This window comes from Micropterus dolomieu, linkage group LG22 (assembly GCF_021292245.1).
Source record: "Micropterus dolomieu isolate WLL.071019.BEF.003 ecotype Adirondacks linkage group LG22, ASM2129224v1, whole genome shotgun sequence".
Taxonomy (NCBI): Eukaryota; Metazoa; Chordata; class Actinopteri; order Centrarchiformes; family Centrarchidae; genus Micropterus; species Micropterus dolomieu.
The window spans coordinates 19,356,960-19,373,688 of NC_060171.1; the positions used below are offsets into that span (position 1 = coordinate 19,356,960).

At 39.8% G+C, this 16,729-nt stretch overlaps 1 protein-coding gene and 1 long non-coding RNA gene across 3 annotated transcripts; one reads left to right on the forward strand and one right to left on the reverse strand.

Moving 5' to 3' along the window:
- Positions 1 to 779: 779 nt before the first annotated feature.
- Positions 780 to 4,122, reverse strand: LOC123962140. Of its 2 annotated transcripts, none has more exons than XR_006822871.1 (5): positions 3,422 to 4,122; positions 3,148 to 3,244; positions 2,925 to 3,036; positions 2,542 to 2,702; positions 780 to 1,323 (listed from the first exon to the last, which is right to left on the reverse strand). It is a non-coding gene; the product is annotated as an uncharacterized LOC123962140 (long non-coding RNA). The 2 variants fall into 2 exon arrangements; XR_006822870.1 differs by lacking the exon at positions 780 to 1,323 and adding an exon at positions 1,970 to 2,181.
- An 11,283-nt stretch (positions 4,123 to 15,405) lies between these two features.
- LOC123961816 (leptin-like) lies at positions 15,406 to 16,184 on the forward strand. Its single transcript, XM_046037536.1, has 2 exons — positions 15,406 to 15,598; positions 15,694 to 16,184. The coding sequence occupies exons 1-2, from the start codon at positions 15,449 to 15,451 to the stop codon at positions 16,027 to 16,029; spliced, it is 486 nt and encodes a 161-aa protein (XP_045893492.1). The 5' UTR covers positions 15,406 to 15,448; the 3' UTR covers positions 16,030 to 16,184.
- Positions 16,185 to 16,729: the final 545 nt, after the last annotated feature.

Sequence of the window (16,729 nt, forward strand, 5' to 3'; positions counted from 1 at the left end):
ACACTGCTAAACCTTGTGGACAGCCTTCCCAGAAGAGTTGAAGCTGTTATATCTGCAAAGGGTGGGCCAACTCCATATTAAATCCTACTGATTAAGAATCGAATGTCATTAACCTTCATGTGAATGTAGGCAGGCGACCCAAAACTTTTGTCAATATAGTGTAACATGACAAGTTTAAACATAAAGTAAACATAAAGCAAAGTATTGGACAAATAGAAATTTTGGTCCGATGATGGCACTAAATGAAAATTCAGGGGATCTCTAAAGTTATTAAAATTCATCTTGATGGGGATGAGAGTAAAGTTTCATGGCATTCCATCAAATACTTGTCAAGAAATTTCACACAAAACCTCACAGTTAAAATCAGGGGCTCACCATACTCATTAGGCTTCATCCTCTAGGAACCACCAGCGTCTGTACCAATTTTGGCGAGTCACTGGACGAGCTAAAACTTTGACCTGCTGGTGGTGCTACAGATAAAGTCAGGGACTTACCATAGTCATTAGGATGCCTGGATATCTGGATAAATATCAAATAGCTGAACAGATATTTCAGTCTGGACTAAAGTGATGGAATAGCCAACCTACTTCCATAGAGCCATGCCGCTAGCATGGCTAAAAACTCGTTTGACATTCAAGGACTGCTAGTTTATGTACTGCAGGGGCTCATTTGCTGTTTATGGGGCTAGCTATGAATAAAACAACATCCTACTCTGTATCTTACTTGACCACAGGGACATTTAATTCTTTATAATGTTCAGAGGCATTCCCATCTGGAAGAGCATGGAAGAACTGTAGCAGTTACACATTCACATATGAAACATGAAATGAGATACTACAATAGATTACTGAGAATCGTATAGATAATTTAAGATGCATGAATTACACATTAAAGATGTAGGAATAATATACAGTGCATTCTGGGTGTATGCAGCAAAGAGTGCCTTAAAACGTTTTAATCCATTTAACAAAGCTCGTACAGACTCATGAGTTATGTTCAACTTATTAGTTGATCTCTGACTGAACTGACACCAAGTACATTCTGCCATTTCAGCAAGCTGGCTTATTTAAACTGCCATTTTCCCTTTGTTCCCCACAGCTTCTACTGTGCAACACAGTAACTTCTGTTTCTGGCTAAGCTGGTGTTTCTCCATCCACTATCTCAGCTTCCTCCTCATTAATCAAAAAGTGAGGATTGTAGGGCTCTGCAGGGTTGTTCCTTGAATTTATGCATTCAGTCCCTCACATGTGAATCTGCTGGGTGCTCTTCTCTGTATGCTGCTGTGGTTTGATTGTCTTTCCCATGGAATCTGCAGCATGTTGCCTGGAAAACATGTACCACCGAATGTAACTGTAATTTTGGCTCTGACCGCATGACACGTGTGTCATTACTTGAACATCCATCGGGGAATGGTGTTTTAATCTTCAAACTAGGCAAGTCAAGTGTGTATGTGGCTTGGTGAATGGTAGTGTCTGTGTATTGCGTGAACACAATGCAGACTCAGCAGATTCCAGCCTTCACAGACTATTGGCTTATACAACAACATTACTCTCCTCTTAATATCTTCAGTTAATGTGAGTCTCTGGCTAATTGAAAATGAACTAGTCTATGTCTCCCTGCAGTGCCTTTATAACGCTGTTAAAGAGACACACACCCTTTTGATGCAGGACAAACATCAGAAACCTCCTACTGTATGCAAAGAATAGCTTGCTCTGGTGAATAAATCAATACATTCTTCAGAGGCGCTATACCAGGTGAAGCTGTGGTACTTTAATTCCTTGCCAAAAAGGAACAGCTGATAAATCAGGAATATGTGGAGATAAAACCACACATAAAGCCAGTGCAGAGCGCACATCTCCAGTGGCAGTGATTTACAGCAGGCTGAGCTAAACTGCTTACCGTCAGGAGCTGTAATGGATGCCAGCGTCTGCTCTTAATTTCTGTGGCTGGGGATAGATATTGCTGCTGCTATTTTTTTCCTAAGGCGATATCACTGATGTCTCCCAAGGTACCCTACTGTGTTATATTTGAACCATATGGGCACAAATGGTGCAATTAAAAACATGCTGAATGCCTCTGAAATTGATCACTAAGATGGGCAATTTTGGTTTCAATAAGCACTGTAATATAAAAAATGTATTCTGCTCCTCCCACTGTGGATCTCATGATGAGTCCCGAGAGCTAAGAGAAGGAGAGAATAACATTAGTGAGAGATGAGCTGGAAAATTTAGAGTAGAAAAAATAGATCTGGCATTAATGATGGAAGTTGTAATGAGTGTGCTGAGATAGAAGTCTCAAATGTATGTACAGATGCGCACATGTGGAGAGTACGTGAGTAAGGAACCCCCAACTTTAGGTTTTACTGTCTCACACACAATTAGCTTTGTCTCCGCCACAATGAGCACAAGTGTCTTTTGGTGTTGCCAGTCCTATGGCATCTAATGGCTATTATATGAGAATGTATATGTATCAGTGCTACAGAGTTATTTACAACTTGCAGGGGCTCCTGCTTTGGCAGCTCATCAGAAAAAAAAGGCTTACATAAGCGGCACTATAGTTTATCGATGTTCTGCAACAGGTTTTCCTCCAGATAGTGTTCCCTCCGCCACCTGCTGTTCATGCAGCCTATTGCAGCTTCTTGAATGTCACTTCTCTTTAACTGGTTCAGTTATTCCCTGCTCTCATTGTCTGCAGATCTCTGCCTGTCAGAAGAAATCCAACATTCATCTGTCTGCAGCACAGGATAATACATTCAAATTGAAAATGGTGTCCATTAATCAATTCTCAATTTTCAGTGGGACAGGAGTGAGAAAGAAAGCAGATTGTGTCTCCATCCCAACATTTCCAACTGCTCTAATACCAAATACCAGCATAATACCAAACTGCACCACCAGGTTAGGGAGTGAGAGAGGCTTTTACCTTACCTGTGCTGTTTCAGGGATGATGCAACCAAGTTTTCTATTATATGCAGGTCTCTTAAATAACCAGTAGATGGCATTCGCAGTTTAAGATTTACACTTCTGGCCACAAAGCTCACTGTCAACACAGAGTATAGTAATAGCTGTTAGATTAGACATGGCCATTGTAAATAATGCTCTACATTTAAACCAATGACTGCAACATCAACACTAAATCAGTGATATTCACCTGCTTGCCATCACTGCATAAGAATGGTTTGTATTTTATGGAAATTAGAGGTGCATTATGGAGCAAGGAGTAAAATAACCAAAAATTGCACATGAGCCTGAAAACAATGAGAAAACACATGGTCATAGCATCTGTCTCAATGCACACACACACCCAACAACAACAACAACAACAACAACAACAACAACAACAACAACAACTAATTAATAAACAGATTGCAATGAAATATCATCCTTGCAACGGCACTTGCGAGTGGCTTTGTGTCATGCCTCACCTCTGCTCTATGAGTGCATGATCTGGGGCTTCAAGGGACAGACAAGATGATGCAGTTTCAGTGGCCAGCTGGTATATCTCATCACTATGACCGTGGTACAGGCTAAAATGGACTTGCAGGGGAAATCAGCTTCTCTGATGTTGTATATCACTCCAGTGAGCGGTTCTTTCTCGATTACAATGAATGAATGAATGAATACACTGCTAGCTATATGCCTGTGTGTTGTTGGGGTTTTGTTTGTAAAAATGAATGAATGGCTAGGGAAGCCACTCCACAGTGACAGCGCTGGTCCACTGTGGCCAATGGCCGGGCCTTTTTTGATGGCCGTTAACTAGGTTTAGAGTTTTGCCTCTCCTCCCACTCCAGTGCTGGCTGGGCTGGATGACCGCTCTTTTGCTATTTTTATCCCCGCGGTGCTGTTTCTGTTTCTCAGCCAGCCAGCAGAGAGGAGAGCAGAGGTGCGGGCGTCTCTTATCACACCCACCTATCTTTTTTCTCCCCCTCTCTCTCTCCCTCTCTCTCTTTCCAAAAATAGCCGTGAGTCGTGATCAGCTCGTCCTTGAGAGAGAGAGAGTGAGGGAGAGAGAGAGAGAGAGATGACTGTATTATTGCTTAGAATCAGAGGAGGGGTTATGGATTGATACAAATAGTCACCCCCGCCAAGCCAACCCCAGCGCAGGCTGAATTAATGTGTTGCTATTTTTGGGAGCCCCGTGTTTCCAGGGGAGACCTAATGACGCAATGACGTCAATGCGGGTCAATCGCAGACTGGAGGAATTGAGTGGCTTCCATTTGGGGCTTTTGCAGTATTTCCTACAGAAAGGATGGAAACGAGTACAAAATGGAAGTGTATTTCCTCAAAAACCGCATCGAAAATAGAGGTGACTCAAAATGCAGAAGTGAAAATGATCACAAGTGGCATCACGTCGTCCCAACCCTTCGAGCATCAGCGATAGTGAGGGAGGTGTGTATATAAGGATGCTTTTTTTTCCTCCTCATCCACGGCGCGTCTGTGGGATGATACCTGCCAGTGACTAGCCTTGTGGAATAACATTTTCAAGTATATTTTGTGTGTGTTGATTTGATGTACACAGCCCCGGCTGTTTGTTCTTCGTATGATCTTTGTGTGTACGTATTGTTTTGCATTCCCTCCGTAACGCTATGTGCTGTCTATCTCTCTGCCTAGCTACATGTGATTATACTCTGTTTTATTTGCATTTTCTGTTTCTTTTTTTTTTCTCCCAAGGGCTTTACACAATCCCGACCTATTCCAAGCACTCGCATCTAGACGCACAGAGGTAACGATGCACCTTCTCCCTCATCTCATTAAATAACACCGCTGCTGGCCATTTATTCTTGCATTTTAACGTGATCGTGTTCGTGTGCCAGAAGCTGTCTTTAAATTGCTGATCGGGATTTGTATGGTAGTAAGAGGGATGTCAGTTATTGTAGCTCATGATTGTGCGCGTCATGGTTGCTCGCAGTTCGGCGACCTGGCGACGCACACAGCCAAACGCTGGTGATGCGTGGAGATTTCGTCTTTTCCAAAACTTTGAATTCGCCTGTGGATCGCCTCATTGCAGTGAAGTTCAAAGTGCTTGTCAAGTGTTCGGGGTGTTATTTCTACGTGTGTTTTCCCCCACTGATTGCGAGCACATCCATCATTAGAGGAGGGTTATTGCTCAGTAATTAGGCTACTGGCCAGGTGTCGTGGGTATAGGCAGGATGAATTGACAGTGCAACCCCTTGCTACAAAAAAAAACCCCAAGAGAGATGCATGTGGCATGCAGCGAGAAGATGTTCCTGCTTAAATACACTCACACACGTACACACACACGCATACATTGTCGGACACATTCAGAAAGACAGACGCACAAACAGAGACACACAGACTTGCACACATGCACAGTGTCGTGAGAGGAGGTTGCTGGGGAGGGGGGAGGGGGGGTGATTTTAGGGCGTTCACCGGCAGGGCTGGTGTGAGGCTTTCAGAACCATGGACAGCTCACATGAAGCTCATCCAGTGTGGTCTTCTGTCTTCTGTCCGCACTGGCTGCAGCATCACTGTTTGTCAATGGCACTTCATACAACAGCCCACTCTCTCTTTCATTGTTAAAAGGGCATATTTTCTAGAACACCAATACAGATATTTCACCTTTTATTCAATTATAGGCCCCACACATGACATACATCAGCTTGTCCTGCAGCCATCAAGTTTTTGCTATTTGGCACCTGTGGGAAAAGATGTCAGCTGTCCACTACGTTGGTGTTTTGTAACAAAAATAATGGAAATGATTGTTCAGTTGGATAAATAACCTCTCTGAATAATAGTGTTCATGCACCATTTCGCATTTACACCAACTTGCACTCTACAGCAAGTCCACATTTAACATTTGAAACCTGAAACCCAGATCTTCCCTCCCTGGCTTTGGTCCCACCTATAATTTGAGACACCATTTCACACAAAATGCTCTGATAATCTCACCTATTTGACTACCCCCACCACCCTTTTTCTAATTTACAAACATTCTCATCATTTATAACTCAGGAAGGGCTCCAGTGTGCTCTGGGGCATTTGAGTTTTATTCACAGCTGCTCCAATTTCATTGAATTCAGTTTGTTCATAGAGTAGCAAAATATGGCATATATCTCAAATGCTTTTATATTGTGGCAATTGATATTACACCGCCGGTATCAGTAAGTGGCTTTCTAAGGTGTACGGTGTGGTGAAGGTAAATCACAAAGGGGAATTTAGGAAGCTGTGTAGAAACCAGTGTTTCACAAAAGTATAATTCCTTGCATTTAGTTGTGATTCTTTTTTGGAGGGATTACTGGTTTGATTAATTGATTGGCTTGATGGTGATACATATTCGCATGTGTTTTGCTACTCACTTTTCCCATTCAGTTTTTGCTGTATTGTATTAATCAATACTGACAGAGCAAGCGTATACTGATCAGTGACTGATTTCATGCATGTTAACAGTCTCTGATCGTACATGATCAACGTATTCCCTCTTTACTAAATCAGCTAATAACTCCATTTACAATAGTCTGTTCAATCCATATGTTTAAGCACATTCAAATATATTTAAACAAAAGCAATTATGACTAAAAAGGAAGAAAAACCAAAATTTAAATATGCAAACATCTAGATGACGTCAGAATGTACAATCTGGTGCTGACCTGCAACAGTAACCTTTTACTATAAAGAAGGGATTCATAGTGTATTCACACCACAAAAACACTCTGCATGTTGTCATATTACCTGTTTAGACTTCCTTTTTGTAGTCTTCTACTGACATGTATAAGAAATGGTACAAATGCTGAAGTTTACAGGATTGAGGCTTCCTGGAATATGTCCCACTGAAAATGTCTACACTTTTGATAGTGTTATCACATGTAAAGAATAGTACTTATAGTATGTAGTACAGCTGTTTTCAGTTTTAGTTGAATGTTTTACCATTTACTAAAACTAATCTGTTTTAGTGAATGTTCAACCATACAAACTAAAGAGGCCAAGACAATGGATAATAAAAAATGGTGCTGAACGTTATCACAAAGCTTGATGTTTGGAAGTCACGTTTATACTCTATCTGAAGCGTTTCACTCCAATAGAAGGCACAACAAAAAATACAATCCAAATGAGGATCTTTACATATGACTCATGTTCTTCCCAAATTTACTTTCAGTCTCATGGATGTGTAACTGTGTGTTTCAGATGCTGGACCAACGGTGTATGATCTTGGCCATGGTTTCAGCTGAGCAGTCTTGTTCTTTTCAGGTCTTTTTGCGGTCTGGGCTTGCTGTCATATAGCTATCCAGGAAGCCCTTACCCCAAAAAGCATCTGCAAGGGACCCGTACATCAAGGAAGATTTGCATAAAATTCCCTCTTGACACCTATGCTCAATTTATATATCGTGAAGCCCTATTTTCTCAATTTGTGCATCAATTAGGCGTGAGTGTATTTGACTTTCCGATTCAACACAAACAGTGTTTGTGTGGTTTAAGTAGACGTTTTTTTAAAATAATACATTAATAATGAACCAGAACATGATATAGACCATGGTGATTTTTTTTAAAATCCAACACTGTTAATCCAATGTTTCCCATTATGGTCATCATTACACAGAGTAGAAGTGCTACCTTTCCTTCAAACAAAGTAACTGTTTTAAACTTTTATCCAAGATGTAAATAATTTCTTTAATTGGTTTGACTAAAAAAAAGGTTTCTGTGTCCTAAGGACCAGAATAGAGACCCTTCGCGTTTGAAGCACCACATAATTCCCTCAGAAGGTGGCAGCATTGCTCAAGTTTTTAGACCATGAGGAAATTTCATTTAAATCCACACACAACAAATCCATGGATACACTTGCAGTTAAGATGATACCCGTGAGCTTGATTATGGTGTCCTTGTGTGTATAGCCAGTGTGTATAAAATGCCTTCAGTTAGGAAATGAACTGCACTTATTCATGATTACAATGCTTTAATGTAACCTAGGTGTAATATGTGTTTACTTTTATACATTTGTTTGGCTGTACAGGTATGTAATACATTAAAAATCTGGAGATATTTGTTTGTTCATAAAGTGAACGAGACACTGTTGTCTCTGCCAGTGCTTTAGCAGACTACACAGCACTGTATTAGTGAAGGAAGTGAATTATGAGCTAGACTCAATAAACAACTTCTGCAGAAATGTGTCATCTCCTATATATTACTCATTTCTGCAACAATCTGTGCCAAGAAGTTCTTTGGTACCATGGAAAGAAAGCAGACCCACAGGTGCAAACCAATTGTTTCGCCATTTCTGCACAGCAGTGATGCAATTTTGCTTCCAGTAAAACACACACAAACACATTATTAAAGCAATTCTTCATCCATTGACAACACACGCAGAACTAATCACTTTCTAAAGTCCACACTTTGGGTAAACACCTGTTCTCTTTATCTTAATGATGGCTGTGGAGTTTTTATTTTTCCTGCTTCTAACAGTCAGATTTCTTTCTTTGCTGGGAGAGCTTATGTCAAAATGTTAAAGTCCCTTTTGCTTTACTTATAGTTACTTCTGTTGGTTGTTTGATTTTCCCTGTGCAGAGCGATGTATGCATGAAGTCTGACATTAGAAGACTGTTTTCACATTAATCCGCTGAAGGGGGAACATTTCTCTGTGCTCACCTTAAATCTGATTTTGAGGCACTTGCGTGTGGTGTGACATCACATATATTTTCGGAAGCCAGTTGTGGTCCAATGTGCAACTTAAACAATTGTGATGTGGAAACTTGAGGGCCACAAACACACACAGAATGCACTTTTCAGTGAAGTTGGAGACAACTTGTGTCCAGCAGTTCAGCTTTTGAAATGAAAATTTTGTATATCCATAAATTATGATTTTTTTTTTAATGAGTGTACATTTAATTGTGAGTTTTTAACAAGGTGATTTCACTTTTTCATGGAAAAAGCCATATCAGACACACATTAATATTCCAAGCGGAGCAATTTTATATCTTAAAATATGTCAGCAGGGGATCTTTAAAGGACAATGAACACACATTTAAATGTTTGTTTAAATGTGTTTGCAGAGCACAGCATCAACAGAAAATGTCCTTTTGTTATACATTTATTTTAAACTGTGCTGACTTTCATAAAATTTGCAGTTTTGCAACATGGATGTGCAGAACTGGCAGACATATTACAGGATTTTTCCCTTCACCACATGAGGCTGCACCCACATCCTTGTTACCTTGATACTGGAACTGGAACAAAAACTAGGCTATTTTTTTTCAATGCCTGACAGAAGCTATTTGTTTGACTCTCGCAAGGCCACTGGAAACGCTTGATGCTTTCATGACATCATTTTCTGCACTCACAGCAAGCTTTCAAACTGAATCTTTGCTGTGAGTTTTTCGGCCCTCAGAGACCTGACATGCACTCCTGAAACATCAGGGGAAGTGTCAAACAAAAACCTGGATTCACTTACCAATGGATAATAAACATGTTTTAAAACAAATAAATTACTATTTGCTTTGTAACAGATTATTTTTTGGTACATTAATAAGACACATTCTTTTGGACTATGAATAGAGACTGCTGCGGAACACTGTCACAGTCTCAACATAAAACCTTTGACCCAGGATTATCTGTCCATAATGTCAAAGGAATGGTTTGCACATTGAAGTGAAATTGAAGGAATTGAAGGAAAATGGTGGAAGCCAGAGGAGAGAGAGCGAGAAAGAGATACTAGTTAACTGCAACTACTCCAAGTCTAACTATACTTTAACAAATCTCAACACATATTTGCAGTTGGACACACATTCTGGGTATATTTTCAAGAATCTCAGTACACACTTACAGACTTGCCCAGATAATTAATATAAAATACTAAAGAACAGATTATACATGATGTTTAGGAGGGCCTTTAAAAAGGGATGAATGGATGGATTCAATTCAAAGAACTTAATTTATCCGTTAGGAACTTCATTTGTGCAGAGCATCTGTGTGTGTGCCATTCACATTCCCAGGATGGACAGATGGGTGTTGGATACTAACTACACACTAATCACACAGTAGCTCATCTGGAGAAAAGAGTAGGCTTTCTGGTTGTTGTAAAGCAAATATTTTAAACATGAGTTTTTAGTGCTGAGAGATTCAAAAAGAGATTCTTTGTTATGGCAGCATTCCCTCTGCAGCACTTTCCTAATTTCTTTTTTGAGAAGTACAGGTTTAATGGACAACACTGAGATCCAAACAATATTTCTTGACAAATAACAAAAACCTGTTTGAAGGGTTACAATGGAAAAATAGAAGCTTAATTCCAGTACTCCAGGTCGCATCCCTCCACCCACACCATAAGAGCTGGAACAATGTTAAAAGTCCTTACACAGCACACAAACTCCCTTGGGGTAATGATAAAATAACACAAAACAAATAAAGATAACCTCTCTAGTACTTTTTGGATCATTCTCAATCAGCCTTTGTAGGAGTACCTGCATAACATGGTGACACTACAGCACAGTCAAAATGCCAGTGTGTTTTGGCAAAAATATCAGGTTTATTGTGGATTTGTTTTGTGGATTTCATTGTTATGTGCTCATCCAGCAACATGTTGTCAGTGAACAGATCTCAGCTGAGTTCTTTGTATTTATACATTCATTACAAAAGGTTCAGTTCTAGAGTTTGTGTTCAAGCGAGTATGCACATGTGGCCATGTGATGGTTTTGATGTCAGACCCTTTACTTTCATTATGAGTCAGATTATTTGTCTCATCCTGCCAAGGTCTTGGAGTGTGTCTGTATGTTTTGCACAAGTGTGCAGGTTTAGGATTGCACTATAGAGCTTAAGTTACAGAACAATGATCTGTTATCATGTCATGTTTCAAGATACTCTACATTCTCTATGCAATGGAAATTTGAGAATGAATGAATACTAAAAAAAAATCGCACAGTATCCTATTCCATGAAAAATGTTTACATAGTAACATGACTTTTAGAATATTCATTTAATATATAAACTCTTAAACTTAATGTGGTATAGAGAGTTTGCTGTAATAGCTGTGTAATGACAAATCAACCCCTCCTTTAGAATTAAAATCCAAAGAAAGATCTCTGCAGATGACTTATTTACAGTAAGTCAGTTTCTGTGACTTGGCAAAATCGTTGACACTGCAGGACTCTGACTGGCTGATGCAGGGATTCCTGTAAGTGTCTTTCAAATGTATTTTTCAACATCCACAGAAATATACAGCCTCTTGATAATATGCTGGCAGGAAAGAGCATCAGCAAGATATTTTGGACCTTACATAACATGTCACTAGGTATAGTCTTCATGAATTCACTCAAGTGTTTTTCTAACACTTTATCTGCTAAATTCTTTGTAATACTGTAGGTTATTGGGCTTTTCATAGTATTTGTCATCTCTAAAATCTAAAAAGAGTGTGTGAAAGTGTTACTTAATGTGTTATTTCGTTAAAGATAGTGCTTGCCGTGACTGCACTTTCACAGAGCTCCGACTCATTGCAATGAAAAGCTGATTCAGGTCTTTTCAGACGGGTTTTATGGGGCTAACGTCACACAAGTGTCTGGGGGTAAAAACAACACATCGTCCTGAATGGCAGCACATGCAGGATCACTAAATCTGAATTCCCGTCATTCCTGTGACTCATCCAGGCAGGTCCTGCTGAGCAGAATTCCTGGTTTCCATGCTGCATCTGGACAAGTAACCCGATATGTAAGACCCGTTAACATGGCGCAGCCATTGCTACCGGGGGAGTAACTGGTAAAGTAATTACATCCTTTCTACTAACCTTATAGGGTTTAAGGATACAATACATGCAGTTTTACTGTGTGTGCAAGTGTGTGGAGTTTGATAAAAGAGGGGCACACACTTCTTCTGAGGATGTGACTCATATGCTCCCATAAGTCATGTGACACAAATGACCTCATGAATTATTAATGAAGCCTTGCAGTGTCCTTCTGCTACTTTTCCTACTCCAGGAGGTGACTTCTTGTCCTGCAGGGATGCAGACTGAATGATCCTCTATGATCCCCGGGGACATGGGGACAAGACATAAAACTCTGGACCATTGCATTTTGGGTTTCTAATGTAGCCACAAAAGAACACAAATGTGTATCTTTGCTGTTTGGAGGTAATTAGTGCATGCTGAGAACTATGGCTGAGAACCGTGGATGAAATGAAGAGATTCATAAACTAACTAACTAACTAACAACTCTGTCTGGCAAAGAGGAAATACTTTTGACTCATGCACATTATGGGAAGCTTTTTGATGAAAAAACTGAAAAAGAGCGCACACATTTTGATTAACCTCTGAGGTGAAATTGGCAACACCACAGATAGCGCAGATTCATCTAAAATATAAAGAAAGAGTATGACAGCCCTGTTTGTTTACAGATTGTCAATGAATATATAATGAATCCACTGTGTTCAAATGAAACCTAACCTGACCAAAATGATCTTAAAATGTTTCCTGTATTACGTATACGAGACGTCACATACTGGCAGGCAAAATCCTGATCTAAAAATAGTTTTAGCAATAGACAGCATCATTTATTCACCCCAGATGTCAGGAAATTATTTTTGCGTAAGACCTGCTCTGTTGCTGGCAAGAGAGCTCCTGAACCCCCCGGGAAAAAGCTCTGAAGAAACTTTTAAAACTATTTAGAAATTAGCCATCCAATTATATGATCCACTTCATTCCTTCATGTTTTCCTTTCATGAATAATACACTATTCCTACTGAATATACAAGCACCCAATTCACTTTCCTTCCCAGAAACTTGTCCTTTAGTGCGTCTTTTTCCCAGCAATTTTCAGATCCTATCACATTTCTGTTTATCTTGCTCAAAGTGCAGCAGTGAACGTGTGTTAATAGTTTCATGAAAACATCTGTATCTGTGTGTGAGTGTGTGTGTGTGTGTGTGTGTGTGTGTGTGTGTGTGTGTGTGTGTGTGTGTGTGAGAGAGAGTGTGTGCACGCACACCCTGGGAATCTTGGGGCACATGCATGAGGTAGTTTTCAGGATTTACTGTAAGTTACCTTAAGAGAAAACTGAAAATTACCACAATGGTCCTGCTTTTTTCCCTGTGGAGTCTTCCATCTGAAATGCTCCTTGGCCTCTCTGACCTCTTTTTGCTTCAGAGAAACAGAAACTTGCTCAGCACAGCCCCTCCCCTCCTTCTCCATGGAGCAGCGAAAAACATCTGCTTCCAAAAATGGCGTCTGTGTAATCTGTGTAAAAAAGAAGAGTCCTAGATTAGAAACAGCTGCCGTCTATCTTGTTATGTGACATGACACTGTTACTGTTGAGCAGAATTTCATTCAGGAAATTTTGATGTTATGATCTTGGTGGATAAAAATGAAAGACAAAAGTTGTTTTTGAATTTTTGCGCTGCAGAAATGACTACTGACATCAGAGGGACAACAGCAACATAATTAACTTAGTCCGGTATAGGTCCTGTATATAATTAGTAGAGCACTGCCACCCACATTAGGTCATGTAATCAAAATGTACTACCAAGTAAAAGGTATCACAATCATGTTGTGGAAGTGTATCACCTACAACGTTACTGTACCATTATATATTGCTGTTTTGCTTTTCTCAATACGTTTGGAGAAAATGCAACTGCTGTTAGTGTTTAGATCCTCGCACCCCTTATCTGTCAAACCAAACCGCATAAGATCATCATCATTGCAAGATGATTTCATCTGATTAAATTTGAAAACGCTCAGACAAACATCCACTCTATATCTAAAACGCAGCGTTAGACAGCATGAAAAGGTGACATTTAAAAAATTCTCCTATTTTGTGTGAATGTGTTTTTTATTACCTAAAACACTTATCAAATCCCAAAGTATGTGTGCAATATATGTGAGTAGATGCGTCTCAGATACTATGAGTGGCTGGTAGTAAAGCTGTCATTATTATTTCAACTTGAATCAAAACCAAATATATGGACATAAAGACCTGATCAGGCCATAATGTCAGGAATCTACATTTATAAATGCAGCTACATGATATCATTCCAAGAATAAACATGATATCAGTCAGAAGAACTGTGTCATATTGGCCAACCAAAAATTATTTGAAGGCTTTCCTGTCATTGCTGTAATGTGTTTGTTTTGTGGTTTTGTTTTTACTGTTTCTGTTCTTTATTTTCTGATGCTGTACAGGTGTGTTTAGACACTGTGTGAGGGTACATCCTAAATAAATACTGATGTAATTGATCTTGGCATCTGATGGCATTAGGCAATGTTTAGAAAGAGCAGAGCAGTGAGTGTCAGCACAGCATATGACATATATGGCATACTGATCAGTTTGGAAAATTAGAAAGGTCATTATTGTTACTGTCTGCTAACCATCAACATTCTGAGTTTACACAGGAATATGGAGGTGTTGCAATTGTGGATCTGTCACACCAATAAACACTTTGCCACTTTTTAAAATGAGCGTGGAAACGCCATTGAGCAAACACTTAAGCTCCTTGCTGCTCTGGTGAAGTTGTTCAGTGGCATCTGTGAGAGCAAGACACATATTTTTTTACTCTCTTTCCAAATATTTCTAAAACAACAACAACAACAACAGCAGCTGCATCCACACAACTCTTCCTAATTTCAAATTCTTTGTCTGTATTTTTGCCCTGTGACTCAAATATGTCACTGGGTAGTTTACCAAAAATGTACTTCATATTCAGCTTGCATCCCGCCCCCCTGCAGTACCACAAGGGGATTCAGGGGTATGAGATGGAGAGAGAAAGTGGGGGGGGGGGGGTTCGGGGTTCGGAGAGAGGTGAGTAAGAGATGAGTCAACAGCCCCTCCACTTGTGGCTATAAGATATCCTGATGGAGCCTAAGAGTGGCATATTCTCAGACACCAGCGAAGGTAAGGTCAACTCTCTTCTCCATTGCATTCACCGTCTCTTTTATTGAGGCTTCAACTTGTCCATCTTTGTATCATTATCTGTGTTAATTATCATACTTGATCTTCCAGGGCATCTGTTTGTTTAAAAGTTACCAGTTTTGGAAAGTTTGGATTTATTTGTATTTATTTTAAATACAGATTATTTGTGTGTAAACTTTATTTCTTTTAAGAGGTTTTTAGAGAAATTCTTGTGGTTAGAGATTGTGTGTCTTCTAGCTGATGTTTATACGAGCTCACCATTCCTCACTAAGCATGGTAGCAGAGGTTTGGGAAACAAGGGGGGTGAGAATAATTGAGCTAGCCAAAGTCAGTGATCTTTGTACCTGTTACACAGTCAGACATTCACAGGTGTCTCTATCACAAATATTTGCGGTTACAATCAAACATGCTGAGTAAATTACTGGAAGGAAGCGTGCGTGTCTGTATGAAATGATGAAATGCGGATATGAACTGATGCCTGTTGTCTCAGTGAGACGGCAAGTGAAATATGGGTAACTGTAAACAGCATTTAAAGGAAGAATAACCTGCTCATTGTTGTTCTTCTCCTAGAAATACCAGTGCTATTCTGAATTCTGTACATCTGGGGAAATACTACAAATATGGACTACACCCTTGCTGTCCTGTTTTCTATACTGCAAGTTTTAAGTGTGGGCTCAGCTGCTCCTCTGCCAGTGGAAGTAGTGAAGATGAAATCAAAAGTGAAGTGGATGGCTGAACAGCTGGTGGTTAGGCTGGACAAAGACTTCCAGGTAATATTTAGTGCTCTGTTTATGGTGACACAGAATCTCAAGTGCTTATACAAGTTGGCGTGTTTTTGACCGTTTCCTGTTCTCTCTCGCTACAGGTCCCCGTTGGCCTGACTCTCAGCCCACCTTCTGATGATCTGGATGGACCTTCCACCATAGTGACCGTCTTGGAGGGTTACAACAGCCTGATCTCTGACAACCTTAACGGGGTCTCTCAGGTCAAGTTTGAAATCTCTTCGCTGACGGGTTACCTTGATCAGTGGAGGCAGGGGCACTGCAGTGAGCAGCGGCCAAAGCCTTCGGTACCGGGACCCCTACAGGACCTACAGAGTCGAAAAGAGTTTATTCACACCGTGAGCATTGAGGCTCTCATGAGAGTGAAGGAGTTCCTAAATCTGCTGCTGAAAAATCTGGATCATCTTGAGACTTGCTGAAAGACAGACATTAGGTCTAATAATTGGAAGTTACTGGCAACAATTGTGAAAGTCTTCATCAGTGACGCCTGCAATGCAATTTTAAGGACTTTTATTCTCAAACATTCTTACTTATTTACTTATTTATATACACATGTATTTATTTATATATTGTACTTGGAAAATAGGTATTTTGTAAAAGAAAAAGAACAGTCTTTTCATTCACGTGTTTCGCTGCAAGTGTGGGTTCCACAGGAATGTTAAAAGGCAAACAGGTCTATGCTTTGCACATAAAGAAAAATCGCTCACTACTGTTGTATCAACAAGAGCTCCAAGTGTAAAATATGGATCTACATATTAATTCAGTCATATAGCTGAGTCCGCTGAGTAAGGTTCTTTGCAGTCAGAGGGTGTGATGAGTAGCAACGTCATCCACGGAAATTCCTGAAAACCCGGTGGCCAAAATCAACAGAAAGCTACATGGACAAGAAGGGTAAAGGGCAACTTTTGTTGCAGTGCAATATCATCATCTCTTCCAAAATCGCTATTTATATACACAGGTGGTATTTTGTCTATTTTTGTATGTTTTTATACCTACTGGATTAAAACTATAAATAAATATTTAACAAAAATACTGTTTGTAATATGAAAGTTTGTCAGTGTTGTGTAATGATCAGAATTAAGTGAAAAGGGCACGTAGACCAGGTTAAAATATGTCATC